The sequence below is a fragment of the Mirounga angustirostris genome, unplaced genomic scaffold (genome assembly GCF_029215605.1).
Source record: "Mirounga angustirostris isolate CCGP_5_RB_7025 unplaced genomic scaffold, mMirAng1.0.hap1 SCAF_9, whole genome shotgun sequence".
NCBI lineage: Eukaryota > Metazoa > Chordata > Mammalia > Carnivora > Phocidae > Mirounga > Mirounga angustirostris.
In genome coordinates this window covers 81,453,884-81,474,661 of record NW_026991717.1, presented here as the reverse complement: position 1 = coordinate 81,474,661, position 20,778 = coordinate 81,453,884, and the positions used below count along the sequence as shown (strand labels likewise).

Here is a 20,778-nt window from a genome sequence, read left to right as displayed (position 1 = left end):
AAATTATTTTCTAAATGCAGTAATTCTTTCTGCCTTTAATTTTTTGAGGGGGGTGGGTGGAATCCAAGTCTATTTTTGTTTAGCAACCAGAACCAGAGAAATACGTAATTTAATAATGTGTCATTGTGTTCAGACACTGACTTAAAACTTAGAATTAATCTCCAAGTTACAATGGTGAGAAACACTTAGATAGGAAATGAAATTATAAGCCAAGGCCACTTTCTAGAGAATTTCTTTGGTCATAAATTTCTAAAACCATCAGTCATATTTGGGTGAGAGCGCTCTATTACTTTAGTCACAAAGAGCATTCTAAAATACTTGGTTTCTCAAAGCACATCACCAAATAATAAGATTGAGAGATAGAAAAAGCATTACAAATAAAGACTCACAAAACATCATTTTATGCAAACTCTGCTTACAAGAAACAAGCTTGAGTAACATATTATGTAGGCAGGCCTCCCTTCCTTCCCTTCCTTCCTTTCTTCTTTCCTTCCTTCCCTCCTTTTCTTTTTAAAAGTGAGCTATCTCATCATTGCAAATTTTCTCAAGTTCTTAGAACTCTAATTAAAATGTGGTAATTGGTTATGTTACCTCAATTACCATGATGCATGGACATTGATGCAAAGTGTCACCAATTGAGTCCCTTGGGTGTTTTACCCTGGGGCCATCCCATTTATTGTGGCCTTATTATTTTCAATTATGTGGCTAGATGTGTTGCATACTTTCAAGGCCAATAAATGTGCAGGGTTTTCTGAACTCCAGGTTCTGTTTTCAATGCTAGAGCTCTGGAATGCCAGGGCAAAAAGAAAAAAATAGGAATTTTTTTGTGAATGAAAACATAAAATCCTACATCCACTAAGGAGTCAAAGGTACACTTGCTAAAATAAAGGTATTTCAAAAGAATACAGATTGTTTTCTGTTTAAAACATCTGAAAAGCAAGAATGATTTGTTTGCTACTGATAACTACTCCTCCTAACAAGGAAAATAGTGATGGGACCATTCAGAGACCTTATATGAGGAGTTAGGGGAAAAAACTGAGATAGAAAAGATAAATTTTAAAGGTTTGGGTTTTGAAAAGGGCTAAGCAGAACTGCACTGGGTACTGTACAGGCTTATATTACAAGCATTATAGTATTTTACAGAGATGGGTCCCAGCATGAATGTGAAGGCAGGATCAATCCAAAATGGTTGTAGTATACAGTGTTGCCCCATGGGGACACCACTGGTGTTTGTGGGGAAAAAGCCATTGTTTGTTCAGTGCACTGTTGTTGTCCCCCACGTGCATCCATTCAGTGCTAGTGGTGTCTGCAGGAATGACTCCTGGACATTTCTCCACAAAACTCTAGGAGTGAATTAGAAAATTATTTGGGGACATCACCGATAAATATAATTTGACACTATGTCAAACCAGTTTCATTTCCTGAGTATGATTCCCGTGTCTTCACAAGGTTTTATTTTTTAAAAAATCACACTCTCAGATTTCCAAAAACTGAAGAAAATCTTCTATCCTTTTGCTTATTGGTTTATATCTTGATTTCCGTTGAGTGTTTCCAAATCGGTACAACATTTGTTCAAATGTTGCAGGTGACAGAGGAAACTAAACTGGGAAAGTTGTAAGAGAAAGGAGGAATTGTATTGCCCAAAGACCTCTTATTTTATTTTTCAAAATTTTTATTTTTTAATTGAAGTATAATAGACATACAATACTATATTATTTTCAGGTTTACAACAGTGAATGACATTTATATACATTAAAATAATCGCCATAATAAGTCTAGTTACCATCTGTCACCATACAAGGTTTTTAGAATACTGTTGATTATATTCCCTATGCTGTACATTACACCCCCATGGTCTTATTTTATTTTATACCTGGAAGATTGTACTTCTTAACTGCCTTCACCAATTTTCCTATCCCCTGCTTCCCTCTCCTCCGGCAACCACCAGTTTGTTCTCTCTTTCTATGAGTCTGTTTCCATTTTGTTTTGTTTGTTCATTTGTTTTGCTTTTCAGATTCCACATATAAGTGAAATGATACGGTATTTGTCTTTGTCTAATTTATTTCACATAGCATAATACCTTCTATCTAGGTCCATACATGTTGTCACAAATGGCAAGATTTCATTCTTTTTTATGGCTGAGTAATATTCCATTCCATATATGTTTGTGTGTGTACACACACACTTCTTTGTCTATTCATCTTTTGATGGACACTTAGGTTGCTTCTGTATCTTGGCTATTGTAAATAATTCTGCAATGAGCCTAGGGGTGCGTATGTCTTCCCAATTAGTATTTTCTTTTTTTTTCCAAATAAATAACCATAAATGAAATTGCTGAATCATGTGGTAGTACTATTTTTAATTTTTTGAGGAAACTCCATACTGATTTTCATAGTGACTGTACCAGTTTAAATTCTGACCAACAGTGCATGAGGGTTCCCTTTTCTCCACATCCTTGCTAACATTTATTTCTTGTTTTTTTTATAATAGTCATTCAGACAGGTGTGAGGTGATATCCATTATGGTTTTGATCTGCATTTCCCTGATGATTAGTGATGTTGAACATCTTGTCATGTGCCTCTTGGCCATCTGTATGTCTTCTTTAGAAAATGTCTATTTAGTTCTTCTGCCCATTTTTAATTGGATTTTTTTCAATATTGAATTGTGTGAGTTCTTTATATAACTATTTTGCATGTTAACCTCTTATCAGATATATCTTCTCCCATCCAGCAGATTGCCTTTTTGTTCTGTTGATGGTTTCCTTCACTGTGCAAAAAAGCTCTTTAATTTGATGTAGCAATATTTGTTTTATGGCTTTTGTTGTATGTGCCTGAGGAGATAGAGGTAAGAAAATATCACTAAGACTGAAATAGCCAATAGCTATTTGATAATAGATTACTTACGCCTATGTTTTCTTCTAGGAGTTTCATGGTTTCAGGTCTCACATTTAGGACTTTAATCCATTCTGAGGTTTTTTTGGTTTTTTTTTTTTGTATATAAGAAAATGCTCCAATTTCATTGTTTTGCATGTAGTGGTCCAGTTTTCCCAACATCATTTATTGAAGAGAGTGTATTTTCCCATTGTATGTTCTTGCCTCCTTTGTTGTAAATTAATTGACCATTTAAGTGTGGGTTTATTTCTGGGTTCTTTGGTATGTTCCATTGATCTGTGTCTGTTTTTGTGCCAGTTCCATACTGTTTTGATTACTATTGTTTTGGAGTATAGTTTGAAATCCAGGAGGATGATACTGCCAGCTTTGTTCTTCTTTCTCAAGACAGCTTTGACTCTTCAGGGTCTTTGGTGGTTCCATACAAATTTTAGGATTATTTGTTCTAGTTCTGCAAAAAATGCCATTGAGATTTTGATAGGAGATTACAGATCTTTTCATTGCTTTGGATAGTATGGGCATTTTAACAATATTAATTCTTCCAATTCATAAACACAGTAATTTTTCCATTTATGTGTGTCCTTTTCAATTTCTTTCACCAATGTCTTAAAGTGTTCACAGTAAAGGTCTTTCATCTCCTTCATTAAATTTATTTCTAGATATTTTATACTTTTTGATGTACTTCTAAGTGGCATAGTTTTCTTAATTTATCTTTCTGGTAGTTTATTAGTGCAAAGGAACCTAACAGATTTCTGAAAATGAATTTTGTATCCTGCAATTTTACTGAAATCATTTATTAGTTCTAATAGTTTTTTGGAGTAATTGTTAGGATTTTCTATAGATAGTATTATGCCATCTGCAAATAGTGACAGTTTTATTACTTTTTTTCCAACTTGGATGACTTTTCTTTCTTTTTCTTGCCTAACTGTGGTGGCAATTCCAATACATTGTTCAATAACAGTGCTGAGAATGGGCATTCTTCTTTGTTCCTATCTTTCCTGAGGAAAAGACTATGATGGTACCTGCGGGTTTCTCATTTATGGCATTTATCAGGTTGAGTTATGTTCTCTTTATACTTACTTTTTTGAGACTTTTTATCATAAATGGATGTTGAATTTTGTCAAATGCTTTTTCTGCATCTATTGATATTATCATATGAATTTCTTCCCTTCATTGTGTTAATGTGGTATGTCACATTGATTAATTTGCAGATGTTAAATCATCCTTGCACCCATGGAATAAATCCCATTTGATCATGATTTATGATCCATTTAATGCACTGTTGAATTCAGTTTGCTAATATTTTATTGAGGATTTTTGCATCTGTTCATCAAGGATATTGGCTGGTAATTTCTTTTTCTTTTTTTTTTTGTAGCATCTTTGTCTGTTTTTTGTATCAGGGTGATGCTGGCCACAGTAAATGAGTTTGGAAACATTCCTTCCTCTTCAATTTTTTTGGAACAATTTGAGAAGTATAGATAATAACACTTCTTTAAATGTTTGGTAGAACTCCCCTGTGAAGCCTGGACTTTTTTTTTGTTGGGAGTTTTTTGATTACTGATTCAATCTGCTTGCTAGTAATTGGTCTATTCAGATTTTCTATTTCTTCATGATTCACTCTTAGAAGATTGTATGTTTTGAGGAATTTATCCATTTCTTCTAGGTTTACTTTGTTAGTGTATAATTGTCGGTAGTAGTCTCCTAAGATCCTTTGTATTTCTGTGGTTGAACTTTTCCTCCTTCATTTTTTATTTTATTTATTTTGGGCCTCTCTCTTTTTACCTTGATGAGTCTGGTTATAGGTTTATCAATTTTGTTTATCTTTTCAAAGAACCAGCTCTTGGTTTACTGATCCTTTCTTTTTTTGGATCATTTCTCTATTTCATTTATTTCCATTCTAATCTGTACTCTTTTCTCTCTATTAATTTTGGGGTTTGTTTTTACTTTTACTAATTTCTTTAGGTGTAAAGTTAGATTGTTTATTTGAAAAACTTCTTGATATTTTAGGTAAGCCTATATTGCTATGAACTTCCCTCTTAGAACAGCTTTTGCTATGTTTCATAGATTTTGGAGTACTGTGTTTCCATTTTCATTTGTCTCAAGGTATTTTTTGATTTCCTCTTTTATTTCTTCATTGACCTATTGATTATTTAATAGTATGTTGTTTAGTCTCCATGTGTTTGTTTTTGCTTTGTGGTTTTCTTCTTGTAATTGATTTCTACTTTCGTAGCATTGTGGTCAGAAAAGATGCTTGATATGATTTTAATCTTCTTAAATTTATTGAGACTTGTTTTGTGCCCTAACAAGTGGTCTATCCTGGAGAATGTTCCATGTGCACCTTAAAAGAATATATTCTCCTGTTTTTAGATACAATGTTCTGTGTGTATCTATTAAGTCTATCTCGTCTAATGTGTCACTTAAAGCCAATGTTTCCTTGTTGATTTTCTACCTAAGTGATCTATCCACTGATGTAAGTGAGGTATTAAAGTTCCCCACTATTACTGTATTGCTGTCAATTTCTCCCTTTATGTCTGTTAATAGTTGCTTTATATGTTTAGGTGCTCCTACGTTGAGTGCATAAATATTTACAAATGTTATATCCTCTTGTTGGATTGACCCAATTACCATTATGTGATGGTCTTTATCTTTTACTATGGTCTTTGTTTTAAAGTCTATTGTTTAATATAAGTATTGTTACCCTAGCTTTCTTTTTATTTCTATTTGCACAGAATATCTTTTTCCATACCTTCATTTGTGGTCTTTGTGTATCTTTAGATAAGAAATAAGTCTCTTGTAGGCAACATCTAGATGGGTTTTGCTTTTTTTTTTTTAATCCATTCAGTCTCCCTATGCCTTTTGATTGGAGAATTTAGTCCATTTACATTAAAATAATTATTGATAGGTTTGTACTTACTACCATTTGTTAATCGTTTTCTGGTTTTTATAGTTCTTCTTTATTCCTTTTATCTTCTGTTGCTTTTCTTCCCTTGTGGTTTGGTGCTTTTCTTTAGTGTTATGTTTGGATTCCTTTCACCTTGTTTCTGGGGATCTATTATAGGTTTTTGGTTTGTGGTTACCATGTAGTTCATATATAACAACCTGTATATATAGCAGTATATTTTAGGCTGATGGTTGCTTAAATCCGAACACATTCTAAAATACTATACTTTTACTCAACCCCTCCCCATGTTTTATGTTTTTGTCATCATACTTCACATATTTTTATTTTGTGTATTACAAAAATGACTAATTATTATAAAGTTGATTTTACTTTTGTCTTTTAACCTTCACATTAGTTTTATAAGTGGTTGATCCACTACCTTTATTATATAATTGCCTTGACCAGTGAGAATTTTGTCTTTCAGTTATAGCCTTTTCTTTTTGCTTAAAGAAGTCCCTTTAGGTGTACCTGGATGGCTCAGTTGGTTGAGTGTATGATTTGTGGTTTCAGCTCAGGTCATGATCTCAGGGTTGTGAGATCAAGCCCTGTGTCAGATTCCGTGCTCAATGGGGGGTCTGCTTGAGATACTTTCCCTCTCCCTCTGTCCTTCCCCCTGCTTGTGCATGCTCTCTTAATAAGTAAATCCTAAAAAAAAATTAAAAAAAAAAGGGTCCCTTTAACATTTCTTGTAAGGCTGGTTAAATGGTGACAAACTCCTTTACTTTTTGCTTGGCTAGGAAACTCTTTATTACTCCTTCAATTCTGAATGATAACTTTGCCAGGTAGAATAGTCTGTGGTATAAGTTTTTCCCTTTCATCACTTTGAATATACCAGGTCACTTCCTTCTGGACTGCAAAATTTCTGTTGAAAAACCGGCTGATGGCCTTATGAGGGTTCCCTTTTATCTATTTGTTTTTCTCTTGCCGCTTTAAAGATTCTTTTCTTTTATTTTTAATATTTGACATTTTAATTATAATGTGTCTTGATCTAGATCTCTTTGGGTTCCTCTTGCTTGAGACTCTGTGTGGTACCTGAACCTGGATATCTGTTTCCTAGGTTAGGGAAGTTTTCATCCCCTTTCTCTTTCTCTTCTCCTTGTTGGACCCCTATAATGCTAATGTTAGTATACTTGATGCTGTCCTAGAGGTCCCTTAAACTATTCTCATTTTTAAAAATTCTTTTTCCTTTTTGTTGTTTTGACTCTGTGATTTCTATTACTTTGTTTTCTAAGTCACTGATCTGTTCTTCTGTATCATCTAATCTGTTGTTGATTCCCTCTAGTGCATTTTTCATTTTAGTTATTGTAGTCTTCATCTTTTTTTTTTTAAAGATTTTATTTATTTATTTGACAGAGACATAGCGAGAGAGGGAACACAAGCAGGGGGAGTGGGAGAGGGAGAAGCAGGCTTCCTGCTGAGCAGGGAGCCTGATGTGGGGCTCGATCCCAGGATCCTGAGATCATGACCCGAGCCGAAGGCAGACACTTAACGACTGAGCCACGCAGGCGCCCCTGTAGTCTTCATCTTTAATTGGTACTTTCTTATACTTTCTATCTCTTTGTTGAACTTCTCACTGTGTTCATCCATTCTTTTTATTTTTTAAAGATTTTATTTATTTATTTGACAGAGACAGAGAAAGTGAGAGCAGGAACACAAGCAGGGGGAGTGGGAGAGGGAGAAGCAGGCTTCCCGCTGAGCAGGGAGCCCGATGTGGGACTCAGTCCCAGGACTCTGGGATCATGACCTGAGCTGAGGCAGCTGCTTAATGACTGAGCCACCCAGGCACCCTGTGTTCATCCATTCTTTTCCTGAGTTGGGTGAGCATCCTTATGACCATTACTTTGAACTATTTATTAGGTAGACTACTTAGCTCTATTTCATCAAGTTCTGTTTCTGAGGTTTTGCATTATTCTTTCATTTGAAATATATTCCTCTGTCTCCTCATTTTGTCTGACTCTCTGTGTTTGTTTCTATGTATTAGGCAAATCAGCTACCTCTCTCAATCTTGAAGGAGTGACCTTGTGTCAATGTCCCATAGAGATCAGAAGCACAATCCTCGACTGATCACCAGACGCCAGTGCTCAAAGGGAATCTCCTATGTGAGCTGTGTGTGCGAGGGGAGTGGCAGAGGGAGAAGCAGGCTCCCCACTGAGCAGGGAGCCCAACGTGGGACTCGATCCCAGGAACCTGGGATCATGACCTGAGCCAAAGGCAGATGCTCAACCACTGAGCCACCCAGGCATCCCTATCCATTCATCAATTGATTGACACTTAGTCTGCTTCCATAATTTGGCTATTGTAAATAACGGTGCAATAAACATAAGGGGGCATATATCCCTTTGAATTAGGTTTTTTTTTTTTTGTATTCTTTGGGTAAATACCCAGTAGTGTGATTGTTAGATCATAGGGTAGTTCTATTTTTGATTTTTTGAGGAACTTCCATACTGTCTTTCCCAGTGGCTGCACCAGTTTATATTTCCACCAATAGTGCAAGAGTGTTCCTTTTTCTCCACAACCTTGCCAAAACCTACTGTTTCTTGAGTTTTTGATTTTAGCCATTCTGACAGGTATGAGGTGGTATCTCAGTTTGGTTTTGATTTTCATTTCCCTGATGCTAAGTGATGTTGAGCATCTTATCATGTGTCTGTTGGCCATATGGATGTCTTCTTTTTTTTTTTTAAGATTTTATTTATTTATTTGAGAGAGAGAGAATGAGAGACAGAGAGCACGAGGGGGAAGAGGATCAGAGGGAGAAGCAGACCCTCCCTGCTGATCAGGGAGCCCAATGTGGGATTCGATCCCGGGACTCCAGGATCATGACCTAAGCTGAAGGCAGTCGCTTAACAACTGAGCCACCCAGGCACCCCATATGGATGTCTTCTTTGGAAAAATGTCTGTTCATATCTTCTACTCATTATAAAACCAGATTTTTTTTTTGGTGTTGAGTTGTGTAAATTCTTTATATATTTTGGATACTAATCCCTCATTGGATATGTAATTTACAAATATCTTCTCCCATTCAATAGGTTATCTCTTAGTTTTGTTGGTTGTTCCCTTTACTGTGCAGAAGCTTTTTATTTTGATGAAATCCCAATAGTTTATTTTTGCTTTTGTTTCCCTTGTCTCAGGAGATACATCTTGAAAAATATTGTTTCAGCCACTGTCAGAGAAATTACTGCCTGTGGTCTCTTCTAGGATTATTATGGTTTCACTTAGGTCCTTAATTCATTTTGAGTTGGTTTTTGGGTATGGTGTAAAAAAGTGGTCCAGTTTCATTCTTCTGCATGTAGCTATCCAGTTTTCCCAACACCAAATGTTGAAGAAACTGTCTTTTTCCCATTGCACATTCTTGTCCCCTTTGTCAAAGATTAATTGACCATATAATCATGGGTTTATTTCTGGGCTTTCTATTCTATTCTATTGATCTATGTGTCTTCTTTTGTGCCAGTACCATACTGTTTTAATTACTACAGCTTTTAAAGACTGTCAGAGCAGGGATATTTATGGCAGAATCCCAGACTTTATTTCCAAATCAACACCCAGAAAGCCTGTATTTGCAACACTTCTGAAGTCCTTTTCCATCTAAAGTCATGCATATATTAACTGTTAGGTCATTTTCCCCTTTATTTTTGTCTTTGGATTACAGCAAACTCAAGAAAGTTTTACAAAGAATTTATCCTATTACTTTTAGAAATACTTTCAGAGTAAAAAATATGGAATGATGATGTATGATGACTTTATCCAAAGCATTTCATTCATAAAAATACATGCTGAAATCTAAACTTTATTATTCAAACTTTTCAATTTTTCAAAAGAAACTATTTTCCTCTCAAGTTTTTTCTTTTTTTATTCAGTGATTTTTCATTGTTTATTTTTTCCATATAATCCCAATACTTAACTCTATCCATGTATTCCTTCCAGTGAATCCAACTCTTTCTTTACATAAGAGCCAAAGGATAAGAATGCAGGGAAGCATTGGGTTTACTTTCAAATGGAATGCTCTAACTAAACCTAATTTAGCTTGAGTCTTTAGATCTCTAACATATCATTCAAAAATTCTTAGGAATGACCAACTAATAAAAAATAGTATATTAGCAGAAATTACCGTGTTATTTGTTTATATGATTCTTCTTGTATTCAATTCAAAAAAGAATTCCAGGAAGTGGGGGGAAGGTGAGGCAAGATATTATATCAATAAACCTTTTAAGAGCTGTGAAAGAGCTTAAAGTCCTAGAGTCACGTATGCATGGATCCAGATCTTTTTCCTCCGCTTACTAGTTCTATGACCTTGGGTAATTTACTTCATCTTTCAAAAAGTTAGTTTCTTCATCTACAGTTCTTACAAAGATTAAATGAGACAATGGATGAGAAATGGTAACTCAGTGACTAAGACAAGGTTCCATATTGCTAGCACATAACATAACAGCCCCATCCTTTTAGTGACTGACACTTATACCACTTAGCTTTTTAGAGGGATATTTGACAGACTATTAAAAAAATTAACATGAGAAAATAAAATAAACTGAGAAACACATTTCCTCACAATGTATGACACCTTGTTTTAGCAACATTGGGTTCCCTTGAAGGAACTGGTCTACATTAGACTGAACCTGTCTGGTAAAGGTTTATTGAGATGACATTTGAAAAAAGAAATATGACATTGACTCTGGAGCCAAAATACCTAGGTTTGAATGCCAGATCAGTTACCATACACCACTGGAAAACTGGCCTTCTTAGTACAAATTTCATGTAAGTCAGGAGTTTCTTTGAAGCATGTACCCTCAAGTAGTTATAGCAAATGTTTGAATAAGTATCAATGAAATATCAGTGGTCAACTAACTCACATGGAAGCCCAAATTCTCTCTTCTTTATTTTTTTCCTAGTATTTTGAAAGGGAAAATGCTTGCTTAGTTCTCTTTTTCAAGGTTCTCCATAAAATATTACTGCTTTTCCTAGACCAGTTAGATACGGTTAATTTTTGGCAATTAAAAGTTCTTCAGGGGTACCTGGGTGGCTCAATTGGTTAAACATCTGCCTTCGGCTCAGGTCATGATCCTGGGGTCCTGGGATCTAGTCCCGTGCCCAGCCTCCCTGTTCAGCGGAGAGTCTGTTCTTCCCTTTGCTCCTCCCCAGGACTCATAAGCTCCCTCTCTGTCTCTCTCTCATAAGTAAATAGAATTAAAAAAAAAAAAAAAAACCAACTTTTTCATATATCACCTGTGATAATGAAGAAATTTGATCCACAATTTCCTACAATGTATTGGAAAAGTGGGATGACCTAATTTCAAAATCCAATAGGCTTGATTTATATTTATAAAACTCCTGCTAATTTACTTAATTAAAGCAATAGTGGATGCATATGCAACATTCATATCATTAAAAAAGGCTTCATCTTAAGGAGAGAATTTAGAATGCGGATTCAGGACACTGACTCTGGAGCCAAAATACATAGGTCTGAGTGTCAGATCAGTTACAAACTAGCTAGGTAACTTTGGAAAAGTCGCTGAAACTTCCTTTGCCTCAATTTTTTCTTCTGCAAAACTGAGAAGATAATAGTACATATATCTTATGGTTATTAAAAGTCTTAAGTGGGGGAGCTTGGGTGGTTCAGTCTGTTAAGCATCTGCCTTCAGCTTGGGTAATGATCCCAGAGTCCTGGGATCAAGCCCCACATCGGGCTCTCTGCTCAGTGGAGAGCCTTCTCCCTCTGCCTGCTGCTCTGCCTACTTGTGCTCTCTCTTTCTCTGTCAAATAAAGAAATAAAAAATCTTAAAAATAAATAAATAAATAAAAGCCTTAAATGACTGATCTCAGGATCTTGAGATCAAGCCTCAGGTCAGGCTCATGCTCAGCGTGGAGTCCAGTTAGGACTCTCTTTTTCCCTCTGTCCCTCCCTGCCTGTGCTCATGTGCATGCTCTCTCTCTAAATAAATAAATCTTTAAAAAAGTCTTAAATGACTTAACATGTAACAGAAAAGGCCCTGATACCTATTAAGTGTTATTATGTTAGCTATTATTATTATTCTTGTTGTTGTTATTTGGTCCTTCAGAAAAGTAATGCCCACCCCCCTTTTTTTTTACTTACTTCAAAGCAAGGATACTCACTGTCGGGCTTCCGGGTAATCTGTCAACGCATTTGTAATTACATGTAAAATTCTGTATATGCCCATGTATTTTTTAAAGTTTTATTGAGATATAATTGACATAAAATAACTGCATGCTTAAAGTGTACCATTTTATACATTTTGACATTTGAATACATCCACAAAACTATCACTACAATTAAGATAATGACTATATTTATCATCCCCAAAAGCTTCCTCTTACCCTTCATAATTCCTCCAGTGGTAACAAAGATTTTACCCTATAATTTTTTCCCTTTTTTTTTTTACATTTTACAGTTCAGTGTACGATCCACTTTGAATTCATTTTTTTAGTATGGTGCAATGCAGAATTCAATTTCATATTTGTGCATATATTCAATTGTCCCAGAATCATTTGTTGAGATATTACCCTTGTAATTGCCTTTGCACCTTTGTCAAAAGTCAATTGACCATTTATGTGCATCTCTATTTCTGAAATATCTACCCTATTCCATTGATCTATTTCTTGGCCTTGACATTAATGCCGTATTCTCCTGACTACCATAGCTTTATTATAAGTCTTGAAGTCAGGCTGTGTAGGTCCTTCAACTTTATTCATCTTTTTAAAAATTGTTTTGGCTCTTCTAGTGCTTTTGCATTTCTATATGAATTTTAGGCATCAGCTTATAAATTTCTACCAAAACATTACTAAAATTTGCATTTAATTACATTGACCCTATAGATAAATCTGGGGCGAATTGATTTCTTAACAATATTGTGCCTTCTGATCCATGAACACAGTATAGTTCAACATTCATTTAGTTATTTAATTTCTGTCAGGAATATTTCGTAGTTTTCTGAGTATAGGTCTTCATGTATTTTGTTAGGTATATCCCTAAGTATTTCATGTTTTTGCTGCTATGATAAATGATACTGTTTTTTAATTTCAATTTCTGGTTGTTCATTGACAGTACATAAAAATACAATGGATGTTTGTATATTGGTCTTGTATTCTATAGTCTGTTAAAGTCCTTTACTAGGCCTAGGATCTTTTTTTTGGAGATTCTATAGCATTTTCTACATAGATGATAATGGAGTCTGTGAGTAAAGATAATTTGGCTCCTTAACTTCCAAATGGCATGTCTTTAATTTTTTTTTTTCTTGCTTTATTGCACTGGCTAAAACTTCCAGTGCAATGTTGAATAGAAGTGGTGAAAATGGACACCCTTGCCTTGTACCTGATAATAGAAGAAAAGCATTCAGTCTTTTACCATTAAATATGTTAGCTCTAGATTATTTGCATATGCCCTTTATTAAACTGAGAAAGTTTCTACTTTATTCTTAGGTTCTGAGTTTTTATAAGGAAAGATGTTAGATCTGATAAATGCTTTTTCTGCAACCACTGTTATAATCTTAGAGTTTTCCTTTCTTAATCCATAAATATGGTGAGTTACACTGAATTTTTTCAAATGTTAAACAAATTTGGCATTTCTAAACCTCACACTGTCATGATGTATTATCTATTTTATAAATTGCTGATTTCCTTTGATAAAATTTTGTTAAGAATCTCTATCTCTATTTATGAGGGATATTGGTCTGTAGTTTTCTTATAATGTCTTTGTCTGGGTAATACTGTCTCAGAAAATGAATTGGGAAGTATTCTTATTAAATTTTTCTGGAAAATTTTGCATAAAATTAGTACTATTTCTTCCCTAACTATTAGGAAGTATTCACCCATAAAGCCATTTAGGCCTAGATTTTTCTTGTAGGGAGGTTTTTGACGATGTTCAATTTATTTAGCAGATATGGAGCTATTCAGATTGTGTATTTCTTCTCAAATAAATGTTGGTAGCTTGGAACTTTCAAGTTTTTCTCTTTTTTATCTAAACAGTTGAATTTAATGGCATAAAATTATTCATATTCCCTTCATATTCTTTTAATATTAGTAGGATATGTAGTTATGTCTATTTGGTATTCCTGATGTTCATAATTTGTTTCTTTTTTCCTTTCTTCATGATCAGTCTTGATAGAGCTCTCTTCTCAATAAGACAGCTTTTTGTTTTATTGATTTTTTCTCTATTATTTTTCTGTTTTCAAATTCAGTGACTTCTGCTCCAATCTTTGTTTCCTTTCTTCTACATACTTTGTATTTAATTTGCTCTTCTTTTTCTAGTTGTATAAGATGAAAGCTAAGATCATTATTTTTTTTTATTCTTATGTTAATCCCCATACATTACATCATTAGTTTTAGATGTAGTGTTCCATGATTCATTGTTTGTGCATAACACCCAGTGCTCCATGCAGAATGTGCCCTCCTCAATACCCACCACCAGGCTAACCCATCCTCCCACCCCCCTCCCCTCTAGAACCCTCAGTTTGTTTTTCAGAGTCCATCGTCTCTCATGGTTCGTCTACCCCTCCGATTTCCCCCGTTTCGTTCTTCCCCTCCCACTACCTTCTTCTTCTTCTTTTTTTTTTCTTAATATATATTGCCTTATTTGTTTCAGAGGTACAGATCTCAGATTCAACAGTCTTGCACAATTCACAGCACTTACCAGAGCACATACCCTCCCCAGTGTCTATCACCCAGTCACCCCATCCCTCCCACCCCACCCCACACTCCAGCAACCCTCAGTTTGTTTCCTGTGATTAAGAATTCCTCATATCAGTGAGATCATATGATACATGTAAGATCATTATTTTAATGGCAAATTTTTGTGGCACAAATTTTAATATTGTTTTCTATTTCTATTCAGTACAAAACACTTTATAATTTCCCTTTTTCATTTCTTCTTTGTTCCACGAATTGTATATAAGTGTGCTATTTAGTTTCCATATATTTGAGGATTTTATCAATATATGTCTTTTATTTATTTCTAAACTAAGTTCATTATAATCAGAGAGCATACTTTGTATGATATGAACCCTTTTAAATTTAAGACTTATTGTGTGGCTCACAAAAGAGTCATTTTTGCTAGATGTTCTGTGTACATTTGAAAAGAATCTACATTCTTTCGTTGTGGGATGGGTTGTTTTAAATGTCGGAACAATTTGGTTTATGGAGTGTTTATGGTTTTTATATTCTTACTGATTTTCTGTCTGCATGCACTATCAATTATTGGGGAAAGCTGTTGGAATCTCTGTCCAAAACTCTGTATTCCTATCTTCTTCCATTTGTATCAATTTTTGACTTGTGTAAAGTCTGTTATTAGAACATAAATATTCAGTAGTGGTGTGTCCTCTTGATTAATTAGCATCTTTATCATTAAAAAATGTCTTTCTTTGTATCTTGTAATATCTTTGCTCTGAAATCTAATTTGTTAAATATTAACAATTGTGTTAGCTTAATGTATATTTTTCCATACTTTTAACCTATTTTGTTTTTATACTTAAGGTGGGTTTATTATAGGCAACATATAGTTCAATCTTGCTTTTTTCTTTTAATCCAATCTGACAATTACTGCATTTTAATTGGGGTTTTTAGTCCATTTATATTTAATAGAATTACTGATGTGGTTGGTTTAATCTTCCATCTTGCTTGTTTCTCTTTGTAACACCTGTTCTTTATTCCCATTTTTCCTCTTTTCCTGCATTGTGTATATGGGTTTTTAATGATTTCATCTTGCTTCCCTTGTTGGACTATTAGTTATAGTTTCTCCTGTTTTTAGAGAGTCACAGTATATATTTTATCTTTTCAAAGTCTATTTTTTTTTAATTTTTTTTTTTTAAGATTTTATTTATTTGCGAGAGAGAGAATGAGAGACAGAGAGCATGAGAGGGAGGAGGGTCAGAGGGAGAAGCAGACTCCCTGCTGAGCAGGGAGCCTGATGTGGGACTCGATCCCGGGACTCCAGGATCATGACCTGAGCCGAAGGCAGTCGCTTAACCAACTGAGCCACCCAGGCGCCCTCAAAGTCTATTTTTAAGTGATATTATTTTTTCTTCCTTCTTACATATTTTATATATAATACATAAATATATTTTATATATAAAATATAATTTTACTTCTTTTTTGCATGCTAATTGCTTTTGACTAGATGTTAGATAATAAAAATTTTACCTGTTGGATCCTGGGTACTTGTATGCCTATAAGTGTTTTTGAGTTTTGTATCAGGATGCAGTTTAATGACTTTGAAAGAGTTTCATTCCTTTTTTTTTTTTTTAAGGTGTATTTATTTATTTGAGAGAGAGAGGGAGTGGGGGGAAGAGGAAGAGGGCAGAGGGAGAAGGACATAGAGAATCTCAAGCAGATTCCCCAGTATGGAGCCTGAGGCAGGGCTCGATCTTAAGATCCTGAGATCATGACCTGAGCCAAAATCAAGAGTCAGACGCTGAACCAACTGAGCTACCCAGGTGCCCTGAAAGAGTTTGATTCTTTCAGTTCTTGCTTTTACAGTTTTGGGGCAAGACTAGAATGGCATTCATTTAGTCTTAATTTTACTCCATTACTAAGGCAAATCATTCTTAATACTCTGGCACATGCCCTGTGACTATGAGGGTTTCTCCTGAGGCTGATGGGAAAAGGAACTATTGCCAGCTATGTGTGAGCTCCAGGAATTGTTCCCTGTAATTTTTTTGGATGGTTCCTTCTGCTTAAGACCTGAGAAGATCCCTCTGCAGATGTCTACAGCTCTCTCTCTGTAGCTCCCTCCTCTCTAGTACTCTGTCCTATAGCAGCTTTAGCTGCCTTGGTCTCCTCAGACTCCCAGACCTGTCTCTTCCACTCAGCGAGACTGCCAGGTTCTGCACAGACTTCCTTTCTGTACACTGTGCCCTGGAAACACTAGACAGAAATGTGGGTAACCATCGAATCACTTCATTCATTTCACATCTCTTCATTGCCTCATATTCAAGGTTAAAAATTGTGATATTGTCCAGTTTTTTAGTTGTTTCACATATGAGGGTAAATCTGGTCCCTTACTTTATCTTGGCTGAAAGTGGAAGTCTGCCGATGTATTATTTTAAGCGGAAGAAGGCCTACAGCCTTCATCAGGGAGTTATGGTCTTTTCACCAAAAATCAGGAAACACTGTTCTGAGTGGATTTATAGATTATTGGTAGGGATTATTGTTGTTAGTATGGACTGTCTTACACATCTTAATTTTCATCTATTGTAGGAAGTGATATTTAAACTGTTAAAGTAATAAAAATCCTGGTTCTCTACAATAAATACATAATAAATTTGGAATGCTATTTTGGCAGATGGGATGACTTCAGGTAATACAAATGGGTAGTACTGTCAGTCAAGAAATGGGCCTGAGTCAATGAAAGGTGTAAAAGGAAGAAAGTTGAAGTTTCTTTGGCTCACAAAGAAAGAAGAGAGGAGACTAGGGGGAAAAAAACAACATACAAATCAAATGAAAATTAAAGCTTGAAAAGTACGGACAGAGATCAATTTTACAGGTAACACACACACATAAACACACAAAGTAAGTCTGGGTGAAGAATTTAAATATATGAAGAACAAGTGTAATGTCAAATAATTATGCAATTTCAAAATCTTGATAAGGGAGAAAGATGTTTTTGGGAATTTAATACAAGATCTCTTGCTTTCTTGCAACTTTTAAAAAAGAGACAAATATATTCATTATTTACCTAGTTGGGGTAATAGAGAAGTCTGTTTGACATTTATACACTTACCTGAATTTTTCTGAATATAATGGGAAGGTTTTCCATATTTTTGTCAGTGTTAACTATAAGAGGGAAGGCAGTAATTACCTGTGAATATTACCTAGTCTATAGTTATTTGTACATTTGTATTATCTTTCTAGCTATGCTTTTTCAGAAGGGGGAAGGGATCTTATTCACTTCTGAATATCTAATATTGACTACTATAGAGCATCACATAGAGGAAGTTCACTTATTTAACAAATACTATGAAGTACCTATTAAATCCTAGGTACCACGTGGGACTTTAGGAATGCAAAGGTGAGCAGAAATTGGCTATGTGGCTGCTTTCTGCAGACCACTGGAGAAGACTAATAGTAATCAAATCATCACACAAACAAATATAAATTGAACAATAAGGAGCATAGCAGTGCATGTATGATTAAGTGACATCTCTTATATAAGCTATTTCCAAAGTGACCAATGAAGAAAATTCTATAACGTGGTGATTGAATCAGAGCTTCTAATTCTCAGTATCAGAACCTAGCCCACATTTTTAGAACCCACTTTATCTAATACTTCATACAGAATTTCCCTAAGAAATAACTTTTAAAGAAAAGAGTATACCACAGGGTACTTCACATCATGTTTTAGAACTTGGAAGCATTGTCTCTATCAGACAAAAAGAAAGGTCAGAAGGTTTCTTCATGGTCTCATGAAGGTGAATATTCTTATGGAAATGTAACAGTACTCAAAGCTATTTTGTGGGAACATGAACACTGATAATGAATATAGATATAACTCTAAACTAAATGCCAGAATAAAACAAAATTTATGAAATAAAGCATGTACTCACTCATTTACCAAATATCCATTAAACATCTACCATGTGCAAGTATGTCCCAGGCCTTGGAAACCTAGCAGTGATAGTCCCTGTGCACACGAAGGGGGTGGCATGAGGGCGGAGACATATGATAGAAAGCAAACAGACTACTCAGAGACTTCTGATTCTCTGTATCAGCAGCCTCCCACAATGGTCAAATACTTGCCTGCCCATCAAAGCAACTTGGACTCTTTATCTAACCAACAGAGATCAGAAGCAAGAAATATCTCCAACTTAATGAAGTACCCTGTGCTTACTGTATTGTTGGCGTTAGTCCCATTCTCTTCTATCCTTTTCTTGACAGTTATTTTTAACCTTGTTTACACAGAAGGCCGTATTTGCTACCTCCATCATTCTAACCAACCTACACATTCAGCAGCTAACTTAAAGAAAAGGGGAGACTTTTCTCTATCTGCAATTTATATCTACTTCTATGTATTATCTTGGGCCTCTAAGAAGTAGCCAGGGTTTTAAAGTGAAAACTTACCTTTACCACAGAAGCAGGATAAAAATGTCTACATCTAGTCCACAGAGATCTAGTCCTATATCCCTGATCATATGATTTCAAATAAATCCCCAAAGAAAGCCATTTTTGTCTCCTCCAAAGCAGTTTGAATGCTTCCCAAATGTCAAAGCTTCTCCAGGTGCAGATGGTTTTTATATAAGTTTTATTATGGTCACTACCATGCTTAGAGGCTTCAAACCATAGAGTAAAAAATAACCTCTTTTGACCTTCCCAACACTCAAGAAAGAAAGAAAGAAAGAAAGGAAGGAAGGAAGAAAGAAAGAAGAAAGAAAGAAAAAAGAAAGAAAGAAAGAAAGAAAGAAAGAAAGAAAGAAAGAAAGAAAGAAAGAAAGAAAGAAAGAAAGAAAAAAGAAAACAAACACTCCAGCTAAATAGCTTCAAAACAAACAGGTCATTTCAAGAAAAGACATCCAATTATATAGACTCTGATTACTGGTAATAACTTGGAAGTCTTAAGAAATTTAACAACTTCAGCTCAAAATAATTAAACTGAACTGTTAAGGATAAAATCACCACCTAGACTCAACATAGCTACAGATGCAGAAAGAGTAAGAAGGCTTACTGATTCATTGTCCCTTCTGTTGCCCGTCCCCAATGCCAAATGAATCAGATAGCAAATATTAACGCTTTTTTAAAATTAGAATTCATAGGAGAAGGCTTTTTTTTTTTTGGTCCTCTTTTTTTTGTAGCAAGATTATTACATTTGATTTTTCAATTTTGAATCTTGGACTTTTCAAAGACATAGAACTGATAACATAAACACATAAGAAAAACTTTCCATTCCATGTATGTATGTACTTCATTTATGTAAGTCAAACATGAGACTTAGGCCTTCAACTAATGGACATTGACTTCAAGGTCATTTGAGGAATGTAAACATTTTATCAATAAACCTCTTCCCTTAAGGGTATGAAGGTTTTCTGGACAAGGGCTTGTTCTATATTATTATTATTAAACAAGTCTGACTGTCACATTTATTTCTTTCATGTAGCAACAGCTTGAACTTACAATTAACTTGGAAAATTCTTAAAAGGGATCCCTACCCCTACCTTGAACACTGCATTAAAACTCAAAGAGGAAACTTGCTACCTCTCAGCAACACACCTCTATCAGAAGGAGCTCCAAGAAGGAACAGTGGAGTTTGTTGAATAAATAGTGTTGACTCATTATGTAATGAAAAGGTAAGCAGTATACTTTGTCTTTACCTTATCTGTAAAGCATACACATTGCTACATATGCTTTCAGAGTGGAAAGCCACCTTCTAACAAAATCTTCATGGGGTATTGTATGATTAAAGAATATCATTGGTGAAGGAATGATTGAAGGAATTAATGGCTTAGTTTGGTAAGATTAAGGGAAATCTTCATGTGATTTTTTTGAAAGACAGTGAGATACACTGAAACACTTCTTATTAGTAGGCAAATAAATCTCTGTGCTATGACAAAGGAAGTTTCATTGAGTGGTCGAAGATACCTATCCCTTTAGTTTGCAAAACCACTTGTAAGATGAATACATTTTCCAAGCCCTGAAATATTTTTTTTTCTGAGAAAAATTAGAGACCATTATGCTTAAAAGAAAAAAAAAATCACTCACAGACTCCTTTCCCATCTTCTTTCGTAGCCGTGTTTGCCACTGGACAGCTTGCATGACAATGGCTTCCCACCTTCTTTCGAGATTTACAATGATCAGTTGCATGGGCTGGTGGTCTGCGTTCAGATTGCAAGTCTCCCGGTCATCTAGAAGATGTTGGCATAATCGCAGGACGGAGGCCACTCCACGACGTCGCTGCTTGATTTCACCACAGAGGGACTGCAACAAAGAGAGGGATCGATTCATGGGTGTTTATAGAGC

At 35.0% G+C, this 20,778-nt stretch overlaps 1 protein-coding gene across 3 annotated transcripts in view; it reads right to left on the bottom strand.

The window, feature by feature from the left end:
• Window positions 1–20,778, bottom strand: part of AKAP6 (A-kinase anchoring protein 6) — a 500,780-nt gene that overhangs the window by 33,624 nt on the left and 446,378 nt on the right. For all 3 annotated transcript variants that reach the window (XM_064570936.1, XM_064570937.1, XM_064570938.1), the window contains one exon: window positions 20,521–20,736. In XM_064570936.1, the coding sequence (XP_064427006.1) occupies window positions 20,521–20,736 (216 nt within the window). The remainder of the gene's footprint in view (window positions 1–20,520; window positions 20,737–20,778) is intronic.